We start from the raw sequence: 25,702 nt of genomic DNA, 5'->3' as shown, positions 1-25,702 counted from the left end.
CCAAGATCATCCAGTCCAACCTAGCACCCAGCCCTAGACAGGCAACTAGACCATGGCACTAAGTGCCTCAGCCAGTCTCTTCTTTAAGACCTCCAGGGATGGAGACTCCACCACCTCCCTGGGCAGCCCATTCCAATGCCAATCACTCTCTCTGCCAACAACTTCCTCCTAACATCCAGCCTAGACCTCCCCCAGCACAACTTGAGACTGTGTCTCCTTCTTCTGTTGCTGGTTGCCTGGCAGAAGAGACCAACCTCTGCCTGGCTACAACCTCACTTCAGGGAGTTGTAGACAGCAATGAGGTCACCCCTGAGCCTCCTCTTCTCCAGTATAAACAACCCCAGCTCCCTCAGCCTCTCCTCACAGGGCTGTGCTCCAGGCCTCTCAACAGCTTTGTTGCCCTTCTCTGGACACATTCCAGCACCTCAACATCTCTCTTGGATTGAGGAGCCCAGAACTGGACACAGCACTCAAGATGTGGCCTGACCAGTGCTGAGCACATGGGCAGAATAACCTCCCTTGTCCTGCTGGCCACACTCTTCCTGATGCAGGCCAGGATGCCATTGGCTCTCTTGGCCACCTGGGCACACTGCTGCCTCATCTTCAGCTGCTATCTACCAGTACCCCCAGGTCCCTCTCTGCCTGTCTGCTCTCCAGCCACTCTGTCCCCAGTCTGTAGCACTGCTTGGGGTTGTTGTGGCCAAAGTGTTGAACCCTGCACTTGACCTTGTTAAATCTCATCCCACTGGACTCTGCCCACCCATGCAGCCTGGCAAGTTCCCTCTGCAGGGCTCTCCTGCCCTCCAACAGATCCACACCTGCTATGTATGTATCTAAGTGAAGAGTCTGTTTACTTTTCTCATTACTGATGAGCTAATGGCTGAATTCCAATGAATTAAAAAGTGTAATCGCTCAAATGTGTTTAGCTTCTCATTGCTTCTATGATTCTATGATTTCAGTTATTGCATTCAAAATAAGTTCATTAATCTTCACAAACAAATAAATTATAAATGATAATATTTTCTGTGTTCCATATCTGCTCTTTCACTTTCTGCTTTTCTTCCTTTTCCTCAGGAGAGAGATTTAATAACAAGGAGGATGTGGGTTCTCAATAGAGTTAACAGTGTTTCCTACTGCTCTGTTTCCCCCTGAACTCTCATACTTTGGCTTTAGTGCTATGGACTTTCTGATAACATACTGAACAGAGTCTGTGATACAAAAAGAACAGGTATTACTGAAGAACAAACAATTCAGAACATTCCTGGCAACTATTCCAGCAGGCCTCAGAAAAGCAGACTGGGATAAAGGAAGAAAACCAGATGCACTGATAAAAGATCATGTCAAAAAGCTACACAATTTCTTCTGAACATATCACTCTTGATTTGTTTCCTGTGGTTGTAAACACTGTTTAAGTGTGACTTTTAACTGCCTTCTGCTAATGCCATCTAGTCTTACATTCAATCTCTTTTCCTCATATCAAATCTTACCTCACTTCATTTAATATAACCTGGGCTGCATTAAGAGAAGCATTTCCAGCAGGGCAGGGGAGATGTTTCTCCCCCTTTACTCTGCTCCTGTGAGACCCACTTGGAGTACTGTGTGCAGTTCTGGAGCCCCCAACACAAGAGGGACATGGAACTGTTGGAGCGAGTCCAGAGGAGGACCACAACGATGCTCAGAGGGCTGCAGCAGCTCTGCTATGAGGACAGGCTATGAGAGTTGGGGCTCTGCAACCTGCAGAAGAGAAGGCTTCAAGGAGACTCTGTAGCAGCCTGTCAGTATCTGAAGGGCACCTACAGGGAGGCTGGGCGGGGGACTATTTACAAGGTCTTTTAATGACAGTAGGAGGACTAATGAGTTTAAACTGGGAGAGGGGAGATTCAAATTAGATGTTAGTAAAGGTTTCTTCACAGTGAGGGTGGTAAGACACTGGAAAAGGGAGGCTGTGGCTGCTCCCTCCCTGGAGGTGTTCATGGCCAGGTTGGATGAGGCTTTGAGTGACCTAGTGTGAGTTGTCCCTGCCTATGGCAAGGGGTTGGAACTGGATGATTTTTGAGGTCCCTTCCAACCTAGACCATTCTAAGATTCCATACATAGCTCCATTCAAAGTGTTGTTTTAGTAAGGTGTAGCTGGGGAAACACAAACCAAAAAGTAAAGCATCCAAAAGCAAATCTGTTCACTGAGCTCTGCTTTTTCCCACTCTCTTCTCTGTTGGCTTTTCTATGAGCAGATAATGACACTTATTTTGAATTAATACAACCTACATGGACGTCAATTTATTATTGCACTGACTAAAATTTAGTCAATTGCTTTAAGGTCTCTGTCTGAAAAATAACTATGCTTTTACTCAGTGAAGGACAGCATCATCACTGCACCCCAAAGAAAGAAAACAACCAATAAACTTGAATCATAAACCTGGCATTACAGCTACAGACTCGCAATATATGGTAATTTGCCACTAGTTTTCTTGTACACACTCACCAAAATGATCTATTTAAACAGGAATGTCCTGAGTTGTAAGAATACAAAAAGTAGTAATAATGTTAAAGAAGGGAAATACTGATGAGATACTGGAACGTGTCCAGAGAAGGGCAACAAAGCTGGTGAGAGGCCTGGAGCACAAACCCTGTGAGGAGAGACTGAGGGAGCTGGGGGTGTGCAGCCTGGAGAAGAGAAGGCTCAGGGGTGACCTCATTGCTGTCTACAACTACCTGAAGGGAGGCTGTAGCCAGGTGGGGTTGGTCTCTTCTGCCAGGCACCCAGCATCAGAACAAGGGGACACAGTCTCAAGTTGTGCCGGGGGAGGTCTAGGCTGGATGTTAGGAGGAAGTTGTTGTCAGAGAGAGTGATTGGCATTGGAATGGGCTGCCCAGGGAGGTGGTGGAGGCACCATCCCTGGAGGTGTTCAAGAAAAACCTGGGTGGGGCACTTAGTGCCATGGTCTGGTTGACTGGCTAGGGCTGGGTGCTAGGTTGGACTGGCTGATCTTGGAGGTCTCTTCCAACCTGGTTGATTCTGTGATTCTAAATCACCAACTTTTTACATGGGGTCTGGCCTGTAAAAAGTTTATCCATGAAGCAAGAAAAATCAGGCTCTGAAAACAAGCACGTTTCTGAGCCCACATGCACTTTTTTCTTAGTGTCTAATGCAGGCAGAAGTTATTGTTGTAATTATTGTACTTAAGTTAACAGTGCCTAGCACAATGCTACAAGCACTGCTGCACTACAAACACATTACACTGATAGTAAAGTACAGACTCTCAAACTGATTATCAGAGTTGGACGCAGTCAGTTGTGTGGGTTTGACTGCAAAAACATTACACTAACCAAAGTGAGTGAGGCTTTTGATGCTTTCTGCTTGAGAGGTTTGGGGCATTTTTTGGAATGACTCCGGAATAAAAGAGCAGATTTTGTATTTAAGGCTGGGGAAGTGATATTTAGATATGCAGCTAAAACATCAAAGATTCCTGCAGTGAAGCACCAGGGCATATCAGCTTAGTGAGACAGACCACATCCAGAATTCATGAAGCAGCAGGAACCCAGGCCACTGGTGCACATCGAGCCATACTGTACAGGAGAAACAGGCTACTCCAGATGCAGCTCAGATAGATCAGCCTGGCAGAGTGTGTAAGTTAATACACCTCAGTTCTCAGCAGGGCTTACCAGATCAACCCTGACACAGGGATAACTGAGTTTTGCTGCACGCAGCTGACAACAGTAAGTTGTTCAGGACCCTGTGTTAGCCCTTTGTGGGTAGACCTGAATTGATTTGCCGTTGTTGGCTTGGACTTCTTGCTTCACTGTTCACAACATTTTTCACTCCTGACTTAGATTAAGCAAAGTAAGCTTGGATCTGTCCCATATCCAATGTCCCACATGTACAACAACTGTAGCTTTCCATAAAGTACAAATTCAGGGAGCTATCAAAGCTCTTAATAGGCTAAAGTGATAAAATGATAAAGTCTGTGTTTAGTCTGGAGAAAGCCTACTGTGAGTGGCACAGCTCCAGAAGTAAACAGAGCTACAGAGGACAGAGAAAGCTCTAGAGATGCATCAAAAACACTGACACTTCCAATCTGACCTTGACCAATAGCAAGGTTATTGGTAACAATGATCCTTTCAGTCCATGCTCTTTATGGCAGTAATACCAATTAGTGCCTCATAAGGTTGCTATCCACAAGACCATCCATGATAACATTTAAATTTCCCCTTTCTTCTCTCCTACTTTACCCCTTCATGCTGAGGGCACAATGACAGAATGTAGAATTTAGCCTTAATTGGATCTCTGCAATATTATCACCTGAATTAGCTCCCCCATGAATAATTATCACTGCCTGGAGGCTGACAAATTGTCTCACTCTACTTCATGACTGTCAGGAATTTCAAATTATAAGCTGAGCGTGGAGGGGGGCTGGGGATGGAAATGAAAAGCCTAGAGAAGCAGAATTATTAAGATCATTAAAATATTTGGCACAGAGTCCTAGAGCCTCCCCAAGTCCCAACAGGGGTGAGTGACAGCAAGAACTTTGTTAAGGGCAATTGGGCAACACACAGCCTCTCAGCTAGCAATGTCAACAGATTTGCACAGCCAGAGCAGGACTGTAGACACTGTGACTTCCAAGCTTGCAGTGACACAGTTATCATAGAACCATGGAACCAGTCAGGGTTGGAAGGGACCACAAGGATCAGCCAGTTCCAACACCCCTGCCATGCCCAGGGACACCCTACCCTAGATCAGGTTCCCCACAGCCTCATCCAGCCTGGCCTTAAATACCTCTAGACATGAGGCCTCAACCACCTCCCTGGGCAACCCATTCCAGGCTCTCACCACTCTCATGCTCAACAACTTCCTCCTCACCTCCAGTCTGAACCTCCCCACCTCCAGCTTCACTCCATTCCCCCCAGTCCTGTCACTCCCTGCTGGCCTGAATAGTCCCTCCCCAGCTCTTTTGTAGGCCCTCTTCAGATCCTGGAAGGCCACAAGAAGGTCACCTCACAGCCTCCTCTTCTCCAGACTGAACAGCCCCAACTCTTTCAGTCTATCCTCACAGGAGAGGTGCTGCAGCCCTCTGAGCATCCCAGTGGCCCTTCTCTGGACATGCTCCAGCATCTCCACATCCTTCTTGTAATAGGGGCTCCAGAACTGGATGCAGTACTCCAGGTGGGGTCTCAGCAGAGCAGAAGAGAGGGGAAGAATCACCTCCCTCGACCTGCTGGCCACACTTTCCCTGATGCAGCCCAGTTCCTCTCTTATCCACTGCCCCATTTAAGAGAGGTACATCAGCTTGTTTAGCATCTCATCTGCATAACTGATCTCGCTAGGTAGATAACAAACTCTGTAGCACAGATATATAGAAAGGTAAACATATGCAAGGGGAGCGCAGCAGATTGTCATGCACTTAGAATAGCATCTCAGAGTCCTGGCTTAGTAAGAACAAGGTCTTTGGGAAAAAGTGATGCTTATGAGAAGAATCACTCCGTGTCTGGGCAAGACCTCACACAGAAACACAATGCATCACTACACCACAGTCTCCATCTGAGGCAGTGAAAGAGCTGACAACTGGTAAGAAATCTTCACTGCACGGAACTGAATCACTATAAAAGCACAATGCTCTTTGAAAATGGCTTGAAACTATCAGGTTAAGCAGGAGGGCTTCATACAATTTTCACATCAACAATACTGTGCCTGTAAGATTGATTCATCTCCCAGCTCAACTCAATGTAGTTCCTCAACCTTCTTTCCCACCTTGCCGAACCCACAACACACAAGTCAGGCACAGACAAGGTAGCTGTGGACACATTCCCAGGAGAAATTTCTCTCTGCTTACCTGACATACAGTGACCTCTTCTGATTAGTCCTCAGGGAGCCAGACCCAGAACTCATGCTGTGATTCATCATCTGCTCACGCAGGTCATGGATTTTTGCCTCAAACCGAGCGTACTCTAAGGAGGTTAAAAAAACAACAGAGAATAAAGACATTTTAGTTTTATTGACCTCTATAATCATTAGGGCTGCTAAATACAAACCAGTATTAAATTGATCAGTGTAAGGCACGCCCTGAAAATTGAAGTCTAATAGAACCTTGCATTAATGTATTATCTAAGGTAAATATTTGCTTTCGTTATTGCGATACCTGAACATTTCAGCACTCGCTACGTGAAAAATCCAATAGCTAAACCTTCACTCCTGTAGTTTCAGCAGAGAAAAGGAGGCTTAAACTGTGTTACCAAATATCACAGAAACATTCTGGTTGAAAAAGACCCTCAGGATCTCCAATTTCTTGAAACCATCAACCTAAAGGCAGTGCTCCAGCAACACAGAGCCATAACTCAACCTAAACCCAGGAAATCTACCAACGTGGGCTAGAAGACTAACTTGAGGGGGTGTATGATACCCATGTTAGTGAGTCAGGGGCACTTTGAAGACTCAGATGTGGCAAACTGATGCCAGCAAAGAGAAGAAGATGTCCCCCTCCATCTCAATGTTTTATTTCATTCTTTGCTTCAAACGCTATGAGGAGAGGCTGAGGGAGCTGGGGGTGTGCAGCCTGCAGAAGAGGAGGCTCAGGGCAGAGCTCATTGCTGTCTACAACTACCTAAAAGGAGGTTGTAGCCAGGTGGGGTTGGGCTCTTCTGCCAGGCAAGCAGCAATAGAACAAGGGGACACAATCTCAAGTTGTGCTGGGGGAGGTCTAGGCTGGATGTTGGGAGGAAGTTGTTGGCAGAGAGAGTGATTGGCATTGGAATGGGCTGCCCAGGGAGGTGGTGGAGTCACTGTTCCTGGAGGTGTTCAAGAAGGGACTGGCTGAGGCACTTGGTGCCATGGTGTATTTGACTGGCTAGGGCTGGGTGCTAGGTTGGACTGGCTGATCTTGGAGGTGTCTTCCAACCTGCTTGATTCTATGATGATAAAAAGAAGGGTCTACACATTTTGTTGCACTGTTTGCTTCAAAAGAAGGCTCTACCCCACAGAGCAGGAGTGAAACCAGCACCCAAGGTTTCTTATGTTACAGCATGGAGGACCATCCCACCAGATCACACCACTTTTCAGTTGATGCAAGTAAGTCTTCACTGTGCATATATAACCTATTGCTCTGCTCCCTATTCGTTACAGTTGGAAGTCTGTGAGAATGCTGTAAGACTGCAATATTCTCATTTTCTCCTAGCAGAAATCTCAGCATTATTTCTGTTTGATCATTTGCTTTTCACACTGGCTCAGTTCCCAGAAAGTCTAGATGCTTTGCAACAACTAATGCATTTTTTCATTGGATAATAACATCTTTAACTTTACATTGGATAATAACATTTGACCTTTCCAAGACACTAGCTACCTTTAAGCTAGTTTAGCACAATGGTTTTGTTCAAGCTTTCGTGTTTCCTTTTCCCCTTTCTTTTCATTTGATGCATTTTAACTCCCCTTCCATTGAGCTTCTGTTACATTGCCTACTGAGTTTGTTAAGTGACAGTGGCAGCTTTGCCAATCAGCTGGAAACCACTGTTGTGGTATAAGACTCTTCAGTCTTCCCACATACCTATGACTTCACTGACTGCAGCTGAAATTTTGTGTGTCAAAAAGAAGAGACACTCCTACAGGCAGATTGTATTTCAGATTTATTTTGTAGCTTGCTTTCTTGCTCATTTCTTTCACCTTTAAAAGCCCAAACCCTCAGTGGAACTAAGGCTCCTAGAAACCTGTGTTGTTTTTCAAGTGGAATTTAGTTTTGAAGTGTTTATCCCCATGCAGGATTTAAGTTTGCCCTGTGTGAGTCATATTTGTTCTGTTCCCCCAATCTAGAATTTATTTAGTCAATAATCATCTTCTGAGCAAGGCTTTGTTTAACTTGTATTTCATTATAACACATTTAACATTTCTTCTTGGCAAAGAGGAAGAGTGATCCTGAAAACAAAAAGCTTGCATTTCTTTTCTTCACACAGTGTCCTCTGCATACTGACAGAACACTACAGTTTTAAGACTTGTTAGTAGGTCTCTTTCATTTGTGGTGCATACACCGAAGAGGACAGTTAAACATAGAGTGCAATCAGCATCTCTGATGTTTTACATCTGGGTGAGGCCAAAGATAGAATGATTTACATCAGAGCAGCTGTAATGGCAGCTCTCCCTTTAATAAACATCCATATTCCAGGCAGACTCTGTATCTGAGGTGTGGGAGTTAACTCCCAGATTTAGACACTGATCTGGAGGGTGAGAAGACTGAAAATCTGGCTTGGTACAGCATCCAGCTATTTGCAACTTGAACAGCAGCTCATGACATACTCGAATGACTACAGCTTGGTCAGATGATGGTATTATAGCTTGTCTTCTGACTTCAGAGCACACTTCCAGCTTAACTGGTCTTACCTGACTGTAAATGTAATCAGAATATAATAATCTCTCTCTTTCTGGAGGACATTTGGAAGCCACCACATGCCATTAAAATTGTCCAATAATGTACTAGTTTGAGGCTAGCTGAAATATTCCAGTGAAAGAAACCAGGTTATAGGCTGTGAAAAGGAAACGATGGTGATGTCTACTTCACTCACAGGCTTGCTGAGATGTATAAAAACAAGAACACAAACACAGATATCACAGTTGAAGTGGCTCTCTGTTGCAGCTGGTGCCTGTACTTTTCTCCCTGGCCTGCTTTCTGTGTAACTAATCCTTCTGCTTTCTAACCCCCATGCCAATTCTCCAAACTCACCCTGCACATACGGAAAAGTCTGGGATAAGGTAGAGGAGTGGAAAGGAAGTGGAAGGGTAGTTAAGAGCTGCTCTTGGGGACTCTGGTTTCTGGGAGGGCTGTTGTGTTTCTGTATCACTTTTAACTGGTATATTTCTGTCTATAGCTGTATAGATTGTAAATATCTGTTAGTATATTGTACTAAGCTGTAAATATAAAGCTTCATTTCTTAATTTTCAGCTGCCTGAGTCTAGTCTGGGTGATTTCATAAGAGGGGAGGGGGGCAGGTAACACCCAAACCATCACAAATAAGTATGTGATGGAATATCCAAAAAATAACCAAAGGTACAGTGAACTGCACTTAAGCATAGTGTGTTTGTTGGTATAGTTCTTAGAAAATTACCATGGACCACAAAGATTTTTCAGCATCTTTAACCTGCTATGTTTCAACCTCAGACAGCCATAGAGCTGAACTTCTACTCACATCAAACAGTGATTAGAGTACTTCTAGCAAAAACTGACTTAAAGGAAAAGTAATTGTAATCAGAAGACATTAAATGCTAGCCAAATGTATTATCAATTCATGTCCTTTGGCACACTTTCACATTTTATGTGTATTAAAGCAGCTATAAAGGCTTCCAGAGCTGTGGGATGGCTCCGAGGTGACCTTATTCTGCCCTTCAATGTCTGAAGGGGGCCTACAAAAAAGCTGGGGAAGGACTTTTCAGGCTATCAGGGAGAAGACTAGGGAGAATGGAGCGAAGCTGGAGGTGGGGAGGTTCAGCCTGGATGTGAAGGGGAAGTTGTTCAGCTTGAGAACGGTGAGAGCCTGGAATGGGTTGCCCAGGGAGGTGGTTGAGGCCCCATGGCTGGAAGTGTTTAAGGTCAGGCTGGATGAGGCTGTGGCCAGCCTGATCTTGGGTAGGGTGTCCCTGCCCATGACAGAGGGGTTGGAACTAGATGATCCTTGTGGTCCCTTTCAACCCTGACTGATTCTGTGATTCTATATACAGCTCTCTTCCTCCAGACAAAAACCTGGACCAAAAAATGCAAGACCATCAATGCAGGTAAGTATTTAATACACCTCAGGTCAGCTTCTTTAATCTCAGTGCTCCTAGTACTCCTGCTGATGCCTAGATATTACAGTGACTGCTGCATTTGAAATGTTAACAGAGAAAGAGAGAGCAATGCTCTATTTCTGCCACCAAAATTGCTACAATAGTCCTGCCCATTGGGAGAAGATCTTTTTTTCTTAACACTTCTTTATATATGGAGTCATTCCAAAGGGGCTGCTTCTTAATAGCTCTGCATTTATTAGATGAGAATAAATGCAAGTGCCCAAATCCAGAAAACCACTTTGTGTTTCCTTTAAATTCAGCACTGAATCTAAATAACACATTTTCAAGCCTCCCAGATTAAAAGGACACTGAGACTGCCATACGGCGACAATAAATACAGTCAAAGTGGATTCATTAATTTCATGTCCTTTAAAGAAAGGGAGAACAAAGAACCTGATGCTGCTCAAATGTATCATTAGCAAACATGCCAAATCTGCCTTACCAAAATCCACCTACAAAGGTCTTGCCCATTGGTTAATTAAATAAATTAACTGCAGTAGCTTAAGAAACTGATAACCTTTTGCATTAGACTAAAAAGGCAAACAAGCAAGTAAAGCATAACCTCTATTACTGCAGATAATACAATGGTTTGTGCTGGCCTCTGACACTAGAAATGTTGCTGTAAGAAACAGGTCAGATAAAATGGAGGGAAGTGTTTGTCTATGTTCTGCTTTAGAGCTGGCTTAGGGCCCACAGCAGGGAGCACAACCAGCTTTAGCTGTCCCCAGGATATAGATGCAACTCACTAACTAATCCTGGAGAGATGGAGCTAGTGCTATTGGAAAGAGAAGATTGCTGCTGTGAGAAATGGCCAGGCTGCAGGGACAGCAAGATCATTTTTCAGAGCTCTGATACTGGCATGTTGAGCTCTGCATACTGCCCAAAGCAAACACCCATTTCTCCAAGGGGCTGTTTTACAAACAAAACCTGCAAAACCTCCTGGGCAGTCAGAAGAAAGAGAAGAAACAGCTTGAATTTTAACAGTGTGAATTATCCCCAAGCCCAACCAAGACCTAAAACTGTGTGTATTTACCAAATACAGACACCAGTTTGATCAACTGATGTTTGTCTGCTTCATGCAAGAGTCATTAGCCTGAATATGCAGACAGGGAGCTGGTGTTTACCCTCATTTCAGACGCTTGCCAAGTGCCGTATCTGGGACTCACACATACTGGAACCGTTGTGCAGCAACGCAGTCGTTTGCCATTCCAAAGCATCTGCACACGTTGAAAGACTTTGTGAATAATCTTCACACACCTTCAACCTTCTCATTGGTTCACATACAGAGAAATCAAAGAAATATAAACTGCCAGAACCGGTACAAAACCAAACCCTTGAACCCTACCAGTAATGCACTTAACACTAAAACTTTAAATTTAGGTGGCCAAGATCAAAAAATTGAGTCAGATGTCACAGTGGATTTAGGCTAGATTTGATCTAGTTTTGGAATCATAGAATCTACCACGTTGGAAGAGACTTCCAAGATCATCCAGGCCAACCTAGCACCCAGCTGTGTCCAATCAACTAGACCATGGCACTAAGTGCCTCAGCCAGGCTTTGCTCCAACACCTCCAGGGATGGTGACTCCACCACCTCCCTGGGCAGCCCATTCCAATGCCAATCATTCTCTCTGCCAACAACTTCCTCCTAACATCGAGTCTGTACATCCCCCAGCATAAACTGAGACTGTGTTCCCTTGTTCCGTTGCTGGTTGCCTGGCAGAAGAGACCAACCCCACCTGGCTACAGCCTCCCTTCAGGTAGTTGTAGACAGCAATGAGGTCTGCCCTGAGCCTCCTCTTCTCCAGGCTAAACACCCCCAGCTCCCTCAGCCTCTCCTCACAGGGCTGTGCTCCAAGCCCCTCACCAGCTTTGCTGACCTTCTCTGGACACATTCCAGCACCTCAACATCTCTCTTGAATTGAGGAGCCCAGAACTGGACACAGCACTCAAGGTGTGGCCTGACCAGTGCTGAGTACAGGGGCAGAATATTCTCCCTTGTCCTACTGGCCACACTGTTCCTGATCCAGGCCAGGATGCCATTGGCTCTCTTGGCCACCTGGGCACACTGCTGGCTCATCTTCAGCTACTATCTACCAGTACCCCCAGGTCCTCAGGTCCCTTTCCTCCTGGCTGCTCTCCAGCCACTCTGTCCCCAGCCTGTAGTGCTGCTTGGGGTTGTTGTGGCCAAAGTGTGGAACCCTGCACTTGGCCTTGTTAAATCTCATCCCACTGGCCTCTGCCCACCCATCCAGCCTGGCAAGGTCCCTCTGCAGGGCTCTCCTACTCTCCAGCAGACCCACACCTGCTTCTAGCTTGGTGCCATCTGCAAACTTACTGATGGTGGACTCAATCCCCTGGTCCAGCTCATCAGCAAAGACACTGAACAGGACTGGGCTGAGCACTGATTTTGGGGAACACCACTAGTGACTGGCTGCCAATTGGATGTAGCACCATTCATTATAAAGTTCTTCAAGCTACATGAATGCTATTTTTCACTTTTAAATGAGTAATAAAGATTGTAGCTTTGAACTTGGAGAACATGACACCAAATAGCCCTGATCCTACAAGTAAAGTATACTTAACTGAAATGCTGAGGTATTATGCATTAGTGAAAATACTACTTCAGCATCACATGATTAGTTTGAATGCTTTCAGTGCTGGCATCTTCAAAGAGACTGCAATTCTGTCAGCAGGTATCAAAATTTGCTCTCCTGTGTAATTCAGGATCATCACTGTTTGCTTCTAGATGATAAGAGATTTCTTAATTGCTGCATTTGTGCTTCTAAAATAAGGCATCTCTAGCCCACTTCAGTAAATGGTGATGGCTGTAATGCAGGCAGGGGTTTGAAAAAGGCAGTGTAAATCTCTTGGACTTGTCAGAGAAAGGGTGAAAATGAAATAAAATTTGAACTGTCTGATTTTAACAGACTACACTGCTTAAACCACAAAAGAAACAAACAAAAACTAGGGAGGCATTAGAGAGAATTTTAGCACCTAAAAAAAGGTATGTCAGATAACTCTAGATACTCTAATAAAGGAATAGCTGCCAGATCAGCATTTCCATCACTTCCAATTTGGCATAATTTCAGTGGATCCAGGCCAGTTTAAACCTCCTGAGATTTTTATCCTGCTTTGTTTATGGGAACACAAATTGTATGTCACTACAAGTCCAGAACATACTGCCTTGGACAGCTGAGTTGGCAATTTACATGATACTGTCATTATGGTAACACCATTTATGCTATTTATGTATATTTTTTCCCTTTCTGCCTTCTCTTACAGATGCCTTGGGTGAATGGGTTATGACTTTAAATAATAGAACCACACAGTTCTTCCTACAGTGAGTGTTTTCCATCTGAGCCTTTTGTCAAGTCAGCACTGTTTTACGCATGGAGGTGAGAAGAAGGTGAGCAGCAGCAACAGGACTTTAGAAGACTGAGTCTGACATTTGCTTTTCCATAGAGTTACAGCATGAACCTCAGCAAGACAAAGAATAAATCTCATCATACTATGACACCTAAGGCAGAGGTATGGGTACTAGATTAATATTTGTGTCTTTGGGTATACACAGAATCATAGATTCAGTTAGGGTTGGAAGGGACCAAAAAGATCATCTGGTTCCAACCCCCCGCGCCATGCCCAAGGACACCCTACCCTAGATCAGCCTGGCCTTAGACACATCTAGGGATGGGGCCTCAACCACCTCCCTGGGCAACCCATTCCAGCCTCTCACCACTCTCATGCTCAACAACTTCCTCCTCATGTCCAGCCAGAAGCTACCCATCCTCCAGCTTTGCTCCATTCCCCTTAGTCCTCTCACTCCCTGAGAGCCTGAAAAGTCCTTCCCCAGCTCTTTTGTAGGCCTCCTTCAGACAGTGAAGGCCAGAATAAAATCACCTCAGAGCCATATTCCTAGCATCCCACACCTATGGAAGCCCTTATAGCTAATTTAATACATATAAAATGTGAAAGAGTGTGCCAGAGGACATGAACTGATAATACATTTGGCTAGCATTTAATGTCTTCTGATTAGAATTACTTTTTCTTTAAGTCAGTTTTTGCTAGAAGTACTCTAATCACTGTTTGATGTGAGTAGAAGTTCAGCTCTATGGCTGAGGTTGAAACATAGCAGGTGAAAGATGCTGAAAAAGCTTTGTGGTCCATGGTAATTTTCTAAGAACTATACCAACAAACACATTATGCTTAAGTACAGTTCAGTGTAGCTTTGGTTATTGTATATTCTTCTACTATGTCTGGTGTTTGCCACTGCCAGTAACATAGTTCTGTACAAGGCTGGATTTAGACCTCATATTCTATAGCAAATGCAATGCTTTCAATAAGTCAAAAAGATCAGTTAGATTTATCATCACCTCAATTGCTTATAGGAAAAAAAATGAACACAATTATGATGCCATCAGTAGGTAATGCAATAGTGTAACATATACCATAGAATCAAAGAGGTTGGAAGAGACCTCCAAGATCATCCAGTCCAACCTAGCACCCAGCCCTATCCAGTCAACTAGACCATGGCACTAAGTGCCTCATCCAGTTTTCTCTTGAACACCTCCAGGGATGGTGACTCCACCACCTCCCTGGGCAGCCCATTCCAATGCCAATCACTCTCTCTGCCAACAACTTCCTCCTAACATCCAGCCTATACTTTCCCCCAGCACAGCTTGAGACTGCGTCCCCCTTGTTCTATTGCTGGTTGCCTGGGAGAAGAGGCCAACTCCCACCCAGCTACAGTCTCCCTTCAGGTAGTTGTAGACAGCTATTGTTTACTGGACAAAGTGCTGTTCAAAAGGACTTGCTCCAGTCATGAAGCACTAAGAATAGACCAAGTTATGCTGCTGTTCCTTATCAATCATATAACTCCTCTGAGCTCACTCAGAGGAAATGAAAACCACAGATTTCAATATTGGGGAAGGGAAGACACATCTACATGTTATTAGTTTTCACCAGTTTGGATATGTCTGCTTACTTTTATTGGAATAGTTTCAATAGACCTTCCAAAAAGAATTCAGAAACAATGACAGAGGCACATTTACAGATCTTACTCATTGCTTTGGCCTTTAAAACCACATAACAGTGGGGCCATTTACGCCTTGCTTCTTTGATATTGGTTGATTGCCTTCCTTTACCAATACATAGGTAATTTACACTTAAGTTTGTCTTCTAATTAAAATTTCACCCTGTATATTTGTTCTGTAGCTGGCCTCACTGCCTAAACATCACCACTGCCTCTCTTTTCTTTTGCTTTATTACTGAATAGAATGCTTCTTCCATCTGTTGCAGCATCAGATGCAGCCCTCACATTGTGTTAGCTGTGAATAGAAATACACCTGAAAAGAATATCTCCCTCCCACAACACATTCAGGAGACTAATACCAAGCTCTATTCTTAGACAGGGGGAATATAATTCCAATCCAAATTAGTCTCTAGAAGCTTTAGTTTCAGAGAATTCATACCTCATAATGAAAGAGATGGACTAAAATAAATCAAGCTATTAGTGAGTGACAAGGACTGTGTGCTAATTTACCTGTTCCCTTAAAGTCTATCCTTGGTTTATGAAACATCAGCCTGGACTTTCTCATCTGGGATTTTCTTGCAGCTTCTTCTAGTCAGAGAAGAAAGCTGAATCCAGCCCAATTGCTTTTAAAGCCAACCCCTCTCAAGATTTTGGTAACCTTTTTCCTGCGCTGAATTTTTCTCTATTGTAAACAAATTATCCCTCCCCTCTTCTTTTTCATTTGAATTCATAGATTATTAGAGTGGCTTGGGCTGGAAGCTAAATTAAAGATTATCTAGTTCCAGCTCCTCTTGCATTAGCAGGGACAACTTTCCACTAAAGCAGGGTGCTCACGGCCTCATTCAATCTGCCCTTGAACACCTCCAGAGAGGGAATGCAGCCTTCATCTAAACTGAACTGTTTGTGGCACTCTTTCAAATTCCCTGTGGCTCATACTAAGCTAACATGTTGGACAAAGTTGTGTGCACACACGTGCAAGGAGGGGCAAGGCAAACAAAGAGCAGAGAACCAGATCTGAAACAATCCTATCACAACACATGATCTGCCTTGGCAGCACAGTGTGAACCCTTGGAAAAGTTAGGCACATGACTTCACCCCAGGCACCCAACTTCAACAGCCTCCCTTGCCCAACAGAGCAGCATATGTCTGATTAACCTTGCTAGCTTTGTAGGAGTTACTGTTTTGTACAGTGCAGAAGTGTTTCAAGAGATCTCTGGTATTTTGGGCACAAGGTGAAAAAACAAAAAGACAAACCAAAAACCTGCTGTGCATTGAAATCCTCTTTCTTCAACAAATACTTTTGTGGGACATTGCAGAGAAACAAAAGCTACTTTCTATTAATAGCTAAGATAATTCACTTAGTGATTTGATTGCTTCAGGCTAGCGGTGGAGGACCTCATTTTCAGACGTTTATTCAATTTCCACAATTCCTCATCCAAAATCATTGCCCTGGGGTAATTGTTATTATTTTTGCTTCACTGCTTTTCTCTTGCTTCTGCTTTTCATCAAGTGTAGCTCTGTTTCTTGGGAGTTGAGCGTATTATACTGATTAGCTACATCTTCTTTATGAGGATGCTGGCCTGAGCTGCTTTCAGGTCTTAGAGACATGAAGTGAGGAAACAAAATACAGGACTGACTGCTTCTGATGTTTCTCTGGCAGGGTGGTATGAGGAAGACATTTTGGTGGTCTTGGCTAAGCCCTGAACTCAGTGGTGGTGAGGCTGCTTCTCAAATACTGTTCAGCTTTGGGCCCCTCACTACAAGAGGGACATTGTCCTGGAACACATCCAAAGAAGTGCAGTGAAGCTGGGAAAGGATCCAGAGCACAAGTCTTCTAAGGAGCAGCTTTGGCAACTGGACTGTTTAGCCTGGAGAAAAGGAGGTGGAATGGAGACCTTACTGCTCTCTATAACTAACTAAAAGGATGCTGTAGCAAGGTGGGTGTTGGTCTCTTCACCCAGATAATGATACCAAGCATTGGAACAGGCTGCTCAGGGAAGTGGAAGAGGGATTTAGAAGACCTGTGGATGTGGGTCCAAGGGGCATGGTTTAGTGTTGACTGGCAATCATGGTATCATAGTATCATCAGGGTTGGAAGAGACCTCACAGATCATCAAGTCCAACCCTTTACCACACAGCTCAAGGCCAGACCATGGCACCAAGTGCCACGTCCAATCCTGCCTTGAACAGCTCCAGGGACGGCGACTCCACCACCTCCCCAGGCAGCCCATTCCAGTGTCCAATGACTCTCTCAGTGAAGAACTTTCTCCTCACCTCCAGCCTAAATCTCCCCTGGCACAGCCTGAGGCTGTGTCCTCTCGTTCTGGCGCTGGCCACCTGAGAGAAGAGAGCAACCTCCTCCTGGCCACAAGCACCCTTCAGGTAGTTGTAGACAGCAATGCTGGGAATATCTACACTGGGTAGATATTCCTCTTTCAGTGACTCTGATGGTGAATGGCATTTACCTACCCACAGCTGTTTCTAACTTTCCTCCTTCCAAAAGTCTCCTGAGTGCCCCACCTATCAGTTAAATGTGAACTTTCCCAAAGGCCTTTAAAGAGCAGTGAACTAGGTTAACCTATTTAGTGCTTTTACACCACCTGACTGAGTCTCATTTATGCAGATTAGAAAGCACTCAGACACAAAATTGCTGCAAATACAGAAGGAACAGGATGCAGCAATACAGATGGGAGAAAACTGGAGAAGGTTCTATCTTCCACAGCACTGCTATATGCAGATAGAGGACACCTTGAACTAAACTGTGTTGAGAAAAACATAAGGGTACAATCCCACTACATCATATGCAGAATCAGTAAGAGCTAAGGAGAAACATGACCCACCTAGGAATTGTGCAAGACTCTTTCTGAAATAAACCTGGAAATGTTCACCAGTCTGACCTGCTTGATTTTCAGACAATAATAAAAGACAGGCAAAAAAAAAAACATTGCTAAATCAGACCTCAAAACTTCCAAGTGAACTCTCACAGCTAAGACATATGCCAGTTTTGTACTTATACTCCAATAAATTCTGATGTACTCGAAGTGAGAAGAGAAGAAAAAGGGGCTGCTAAAAGAGACTTTAGAAAAAGACAAGTATAGTGGAGGGGAAACTAATGTGATTTTATTAATTCAATAAACCAGCATAAAAGATGTAAAGAAAAAACCCAAACACTCAAACTCACAACCCACAAATCATTAAAAAATATAAGTTAAATCAGGAAATGAAATAGTAGCAAGAATATCAATACAACCTGATGTAGTTACTTATACAACAGAATAGCTTCACAGACTAGCAAAAACTCAGATCAGAAGGACCATCGTACGCCCAGTGGAATCCTGGCAAAAGTGCTGTGAAAATAAACATGCATGCCTCAGTGGGATGAACTGTTGAGATACTGGAACATGTCCAGAGAAGAGTGACAAAGCTGGTGAGGGGCCTGGAGCACAGCCCTGTGAGGAGAGGCTGAGGGAGCTGGGGGTGTGCAGCCTGCAGAAGAGGAGGCTCAGGGGTGACCTCATTGCTGTCTACAACTACCTGAAGGGAGGCTGTAGCCAGGTGGGGGTTGGTCTCTTCTGCCAGGCAACCAGCAACAGAACAAGGGGACACATTCTCAAGTTGTGCCAGGGGAGGTCTAGGCTGGGTGTTAGGAGGAAGTTGTTGGCAGAGAGAGTGATGGGCATTGGAATGGGCTGCTCAGGGAGGTGGTGGATTTGCTGTCCCTGGAGGTGTTCACGCAAAGCCTGGCTGAGGCACTTAGTGCCATGGTCTAGTTGATTGGCTAGGGCTGGGTGCTAGGTTGGCCTGGATGAAGTTGGAGGTCTCTTCCAACCTGGTTGATTCTATTCTATTTTGATTAATGCCATTTGCTAACATTAAGTAATGACATTATTAGATGATTTAATCCCTGACTTTAAAATCTGCTAGGTAAAAATTACCTCCCTTTGTATCTATCTTTTTCCTATACTCAGCTGAGCAGCTCTTGCAGCCAAGGATATCTTCAGTCATCTCCTAAAACATGTCTGGGACACTCTACTCAATTAACAAGATCTGAGCAAAGACTGGGGGGAAATAAAACCAATCAACCAACTATCAATAGTTAACATTAAAAAAAAAGAGAAATTTTTAAAAAAGCAGTAAGTAGAAAGGATTGAAATGAATAAAAACATTCACAGGATCACAGGGTATTAGGAGTTGGAAGAGACTCAATGAGATCATCGAGTCCAACCCCCCTGCCAGAGCAGGACCACGCAATCTAGCTCAGATCACAGAGGAACACATCCAGACAGGCCTTGAAAGGCTCCAGAGAAGGAGACTCCACAACCTCTCTGGGGAGCCTGTGCCAGTGCTCTGGGACCCTTCCAGTAAAGAAATTCCTCCTTCTGTTGAGGTGGAACTTCTTGTGCTGCAGCTTACACCCATTGCTCCTTGTGTATTGCATATTACACCCATTTCCCACATGTGTATTGATCTTGTCTAAGAGGCAATATTGAGAGCAGCCACGGAATTGCATTAATTTGCCAGAGCTTCCTGATTAAGGGAGATTACTGTTTGTAATACAAACAGGTAATAGGGACTGGTTGAGCACATTAGAAGCCTGAATGAATTTAAACAAGACAAATACATAGATCACCTCAGGATAAGTCATGCTTCCTGTGTCCCTCTTAGCTCATTGCAAGGAAAACCTGGAATACTGTGCAATGAGGTCTATATGTTGCAAACACATATGCTGTGCAGCTGGCAACATATTAGACATGGAGGCTATAGCTAATGGTCTGGATGCTTTGAATTGCTGACTAACTTCAGCATCAGATCACGTAAAACTGCAATAATACCTGAAAAATCAATGCAATGCCAACGAATGCCTTGCAATTACTGCTGATACTCTTGGCCTCCTCACTCAGAACCACAGAAACCCACTTTTATGGCATAAAAGGCTTAGCGGGAAAAGGTCTTCTTAATCAAGTCCAATTTGTGCCTCTATGGAAGAATAACCCCCTAAAATTCTGTGTATGAACTACATAAATACTTTCTTGCACTTAGTTCAGTTCTGGCATTTCATAACTGTTGGAGGACCACACACAGAACCCAGTCCTCAAACAGTCCTCATTTTTCTGACTAAATGCAGCTCAGAATCACAGACTGATGGAGTATGTTTGGTTGGGAGAAACCTTCAAGATCATCCAATCCCATCCTCAACCCAGCACTGATGGGTCAACATCAAACCATATCCCCAAACACTGGGTTCCACCTCCAGGGATAGCAACTCCATGACTGCCCTGGGCAGACTACTCCAATATTTGATAACCCTGTCAGTGAAGCAGTATCAGCTTATATCCAGACTAAGCCTCTCCTAGCACAGCTTGTATTAATTTCCTCAAACCTACTTACTGGCTTTTGCACCAATACAGTTCCTCTGTGTACACTGCTCTTTTCCATTGTATACTGATTCTCAAGATGGATTTACAGAGAGGACACAATTTCACCTACTCATCTCCATTTTGCTAAAGAAAAAGAACCAGTCTTTCTTGCAGTCTTTTCCAGTATGCCTGCCTCTCCTTTAGTTGGCTTTTAAACTTTGGTATAGTTAATCTGTCTTTATTGGTTTAAATAGCAGTGCCTTATACCATGCAAAATCAAACAGCTCCCTGAAAAATCAGACACATTGCATCAATCTTATTCCTCTTCTAAAGAATTGGGTGTGTTATCAAAGGATGATGTCAGAGTGCCTGTCTACACATTACTTTTTTAGCCACTTCTGAATTTACCTCCCTGTTTTGTGTCTAAAGCTGTTTTAAAGCATACTTTGACATAGTCTGCGGGGGGACTATTTATAAGGTCTTGTAATGACAGGATGAGGAGTAGTGAGTTTAAACTGGAAGAGGGGAGATTCAAACTAGATGTTAGGAAAGGTTTCTTTACAGTGAGGGGGGTGAGACACTGGCACAGGTTGCCCAGGGAGGTTGTGGATGCCTCCCTGGAGGTGTTCAAGGCCAGGCTGGATGAGGCCTTGAGCAACCTGTTCTAGTGGGAGATGCCCCTGCCTATGGTGGGGGGTTGGAACTGGATGATTTTTGAGGTCCCTTCCAACCTAGACCATTCTATGATTCTACAGTTCTGCCTCATGCATTGCCAGGTCTGTCAAATGTACATCATTATATTCTCTCCATTCCCAACAGACACTGCAGGTGTCTTTTTCCAGACAAAGCACTATCTGTGGTTGAAGAGGCATTTGAAAGGCTGCTTCTTCTCCCTGTGTCAATTCTCCAGCGCTCTGTCTAAGCTCAGCATGGGAACATCTTCCAATTATCCATCCCATCACTGATTCTGTGTACTAGGTAAACAATTTTACTGTATTACAGACTTTCCACTGAGTGAAAACTGAAAATGCAGTTCTTTTGGCAGCATGTCTGTTACTGAATATTACTAACTACCAAGTCCTGCAACGTTTCTGTGCACAGGGTACTCATAAAATCAATACTTTGATTGATTTTGCTTAACTCAAGTGTGCAAGACACGTAAACTTAGGTAAAAAAATAAAAGAACAGGGTCAGTTCTATAGGGAGCAGACCTCTGCTGTCTCCTTGCTGTGTTAGTGAGTAACATTATGGACAGTGCTTACAGATTAGTGGAAATGGACAGCGGCACTGAGTGCATCCTCAGCAAGTTTGCTGACGACATCAAGCTATGTGGGGCAGCAGACAGGCTGAAGGGAAGAGAATCATCCAGAGAGACCTGGACAGGCTGGAGAGGTGGGCACAAGCCAGCCCCTGAAGGTTCAACAAGACCAAGTGCAGGGTCCTGCAGCTGGATCGAGGCAATCCCAAGCACGAACCCAGGCTGGGCAGAGACTGGCTGCAGAGCAGCCCTGAGGAGAGGGACTTGAGAGTGCTGGTGGATGAGAAGCTCAACATGAGCCAGCAGTGTGCACTTGCAGCCCAGAAAGCCAACCAGAGCCTGGGCTGCAGCAGGAGAAGTGTGGCCAGCAGGTGAAGGGAGCTGATTTTCCCCCTCTACTCTGCTCTGAGACCCCACCTGGAGTACTGCATCCAGCTCTGGAGCCCCTATTACAAGAAGGATGTGGAGATGCTGGAGTGTGTCCAGAGAAGGGCCATGAGGATGCTCAGAGGGCTGGAGCAGCTCTGCTATGAGAACAGACTGAAGGAGTTGGGGCTGCTTAGTTTGGAGGAGGCTCTGAGGTGACCTTCTTGTGGCCTTCCAGTATCTGAAGGGGGCCTGGAATGAGCTGTTCAGAGAGGTGGTTGAGGCCCCATGGCTGGTGTTTAAGGCCAGGCTGCAGGAGGCTGTGGCCAGCCTGATCTCGGGTAGGGTGTCCCTGGGCATGGCAGGGGGGTTGGAACTAGATGATCCTTGAGGTCCCTTCGACTCCTAACTGATTCTGTGATTCTATGATATGTTGGAAACTCCCCACCTGATTTCTTATATTCTTTTATGATTCTAACAAGCACCTGAGAATAACAACTTCCTTTTCCCAAGGCTGAGTTATTTGCTCTTTGGAGCATGTAAATGCTTTGTTATTTTGATGTGGTGGGGATTATTGATTCGTCCCTGTCCACTTCACAGAAAGTCAATGCAATGCATATATATCTTTCATTTAATATATATATATATATTATGTATATATATCTAAATGCATCTATCTATATGTACATATGGAATGCAGAGATGGAAAGAGAGGAAAATAAAAGGGGCTGCATCAAGTGCTATTTATTGGTGCAGATTTCCCCACATTTGCCAGCCTCTAGCTAGTGACAGCAGTTGGATTGCAGTGCCATATGCTCCCTTGAAAGGCAAACTCTTTTAGACCCATTTTCAGTGGGGAAATTGTATTCTTTTAATAGAGTGACAGTTTTAATGACTGCAGTCTATGGCTTTACCCTAAAAATTTATATGACATCTGCAGAATGTGTGGTTTTTTTCCTTTCCTATAGAGGTTGTTGACAAAAATGGTGATAGTCTGTGATATTTTGTTGACACTGTCCTTTGTATCAGCCTTGGTAGGCTGTTCTGCAAGGCTCTCTGATTTTCTGCTTCACTATTTGTCACTGTCGCAGAGGATGCAAGCAGGACAAAGCAGCGCACAAAGATTCTCCCTTGGCTTGTGCAATTAAGCAGCGTTCAGCAGTCATAAATGTCACATCCCTACAGCTTTCAGAGCTGCTTTGGACAGAAATGGCCAAAAACTCAAAAGCACTTCAGACATTTCTTGAGGAATAAAGAATTACTTTCTTTCTAAACAGAGACTTCTAGAGAAAGACATATTCTCAGATCAACTCACAGACTCAGGGGAGTGCATTATGGTCTGAGACTTGAGATCAAGCTCCTAATATCACCTGTGCTAGGGCAACTGACTGCACTTGCCAAAGCAAACGGAGATCGTAGAATCGACCAGGTTGGAAGAGACCTCTATGATTAGCCAGTCCAACCTATCCCCCAGCCCTATCCAATCAGCTAGACCATGGCATGCCTCACACCACAATGATAAAGGACTGTCTCAAATTGCACTGCCTAGCATTTTCCAAGGACAAACAGCAGACACATTCTCAGGCATCGGAAACTTGCAATCGGAGCACGAGCCTGAGCTCTCAGAGTGAAGAAGACAGGTTGCTAGAGAGAGAGAGTTAAAAGGCTCACATCATATCTTTATTCAGATATCTAATCTGTTCTTAAAGATCCTCAGAGATGGAAACGCTTCAGTTGGCACAAGTAGCCTATTCTACTGCTTCTCTCACAGTATCACAGTATCATCAGGGTTGGAAGAGACCTCACAGATCATCAAGTCCAACCCTTTACCACAGAGCTCAAGGCCAGACCATGGCACCAAGTGCCACATCCAACCTGGGCAGCCCATTCCAGTATCCAATGACTCTCAGTGAAGAACTTTCTCCTCACCTCCAGCCTAAATTTCCCCTGGGGCAGCCTGAGGCTGTGTCCTCTCGTTCTGGTGCTGGCCACCTGAGAGAAGAGAGCAACCTCCTCCTGGCCACAACCACCCCTCAGGTAGTTGTAGACAGCAATAAGGTCACCTCTGAGCCTCCTCTTCTCCAGGCTAACCAATCCCAGCTCCCTCAGCCTCTCCTCGTAGGGCTGTGCTCAAGGCCTCTCCCCAGCCTCGTCGTCCTTCTCTGGACACGCTCAAGCATCTCAATGTCCCTCCTAAACTGGGGGGCCCAGAACTGAACACAGTACTCAAGGTGTGGTCTAACCAGTGCAGAGTACAGGGGCAGAATGACCTCCCTGCTTCTGCTGACCACACCATTCCTGATGCAGGCCAGGATGCCACTGGCTCTCTTGGCCACCTGGGCACACTGCTGGCTCATGTTCAGGTGGATCCTTTCTGCAGCTGCATTTTTAAACTCGTGTCTCATGTGAAACTTTTTTTTTTGTTGTTGCTTTGTAAGACCATTCCTCCTAGTTCCCAATGAATACAAGAAACCATCAGGGCAAACAAGTATTTCAATATATACACCACAGAAAAATTACAACAAAACAGAAAAAGGGGGACACGGCTGAACAGGCAAGCAGGGATGGTTTTACAAGTGAAAAGCTTTAGAGAAAGTCTGCAAGTGTCTGAAATGAGACCTGAAAGAAAATTACTGTTATAGCTATAGGGACAGATGAAGCTCATTACTGCAAGTGGCCTACATGGTATAAAATGGGTTAGTATTGCTACAGAAACCTTCTTGGTGTGTCCCTGTAATTAGCACAAAAGTATTCTTATTGTAATTAACTGAATTCCCTAGTACCTAGTGCAGTGCTTATGGTATTAAGCAGGTTAATGTGAAAATTAATTTGTGCTAAATCACACAAGCTCAGTGATGCCTAAACCAATCTGGTTGCAGTGGCATTTTGTGGAATAACAGCATTTTCCTGTTGACTTCCACAGGGCACTGAAGCTTCAAGAATGTCACATAAACTCATTTTATCACTTATGGCAAAACTCTTGGGATAGTTCTCTACCTTCTTTGGATAAATTTATTGTGAAGCTCACTCCTAAGTGAATAAGCAATGTAATAGCTTTAGACATAGAAATTAAAGGCATGAAAGATGCATCCAGTTCTAGAGCCCTCATTACAAGAAGGACGAGGATGTGCTGGAGCGTGTCCAGAGAAGAGCCACAAGGATTCTCTCAGGTGGCCAGCGCCAGAATGAAAGGACACAGCCTCAGGCTGTGCCAGGGGAAATTTAGGCTGGAGGTGAGGAGAAAGTTCTTCACTGAGAGAGTCATTGGACACTGGAATGGGCTGCCCGGGGAGGTGGTGGAGTCGCCGTCCCTGGAGCTGTTCAAGGCAGGATTGGACGTGGCACTTGGTGCCATGGTCTAGCCTTGAGCTCTGTGGTAAAGGGTTGGACTTGATGATCTGTGAGGTCTCTTCCAATCCTGATGATACTGTGATGCTCAGAGGGCTGGAGCAGCTCTGCTATGAGGACAGACTGAAAGAGTTGGGGTTGTTCAGTCTAGAGAAGAGGAGGCTCCCAGGTGACCTTCTTGTGGCCTTCCAGTATCTGAAGGGGGCCTACAAAAAAGCTGAGAAGGGACCTTTTAGGCTATCAGGGAGTGACAGGACCAGGGGGAATGAAGCAAAGCTAGAGGTGGGGAGATTCAGACTGGACATGAGGTGGAAATTGTTGAGCATGAGAGTGGTGAGAGCCTGGAATGGGTTGAGGCCCCATGCCTGGAGGTGTTTAAGGCCAGGCTGGATGAGGCTGTTGGCAGCCTGATCTCAGATAGGGTGTCCTTGCCCCAGCAGGGAGGTTGGAACTAGGTGATCCTTGCGGTCCCTTCCAACCCTGACTGATTCTATGATTCCGTAATTCTACGTGGACAGCTTCTTTGACCTGTCCAAGGAGCTGTTT

General features: G+C 44.7%; 1 protein-coding gene across 27 annotated transcripts in view; it reads right to left on the bottom strand.

Annotated features, from left to right (window-relative positions):
- The window catches only part of DLG2 (discs large MAGUK scaffold protein 2), a 1,415,634-nt gene that overhangs the window by 100,506 nt on the left and 1,289,426 nt on the right, over positions 1 to 25,702 (bottom strand). For all 27 annotated transcript variants that reach the window (XM_064169211.1, XM_064169239.1, XM_064169248.1 and 24 more), the window contains one exon: positions 5,829 to 5,943. In XM_064169211.1, coding sequence (XP_064025281.1) covers positions 5,829 to 5,943 — 115 coding nt within the window. The remainder of the gene's footprint in view (positions 1 to 5,828; positions 5,944 to 25,702) is intronic.

The sequence above is a fragment of the Pogoniulus pusillus genome, chromosome 3 (assembly GCF_015220805.1).
Source record: "Pogoniulus pusillus isolate bPogPus1 chromosome 3, bPogPus1.pri, whole genome shotgun sequence".
NCBI classification, from domain to species: domain Eukaryota; kingdom Metazoa; phylum Chordata; class Aves; order Piciformes; family Lybiidae; genus Pogoniulus; species Pogoniulus pusillus.
The sequence above is the reverse complement of the archived record's forward strand: the minus strand, read 5'-3'. Positions and strand labels throughout refer to the sequence as shown.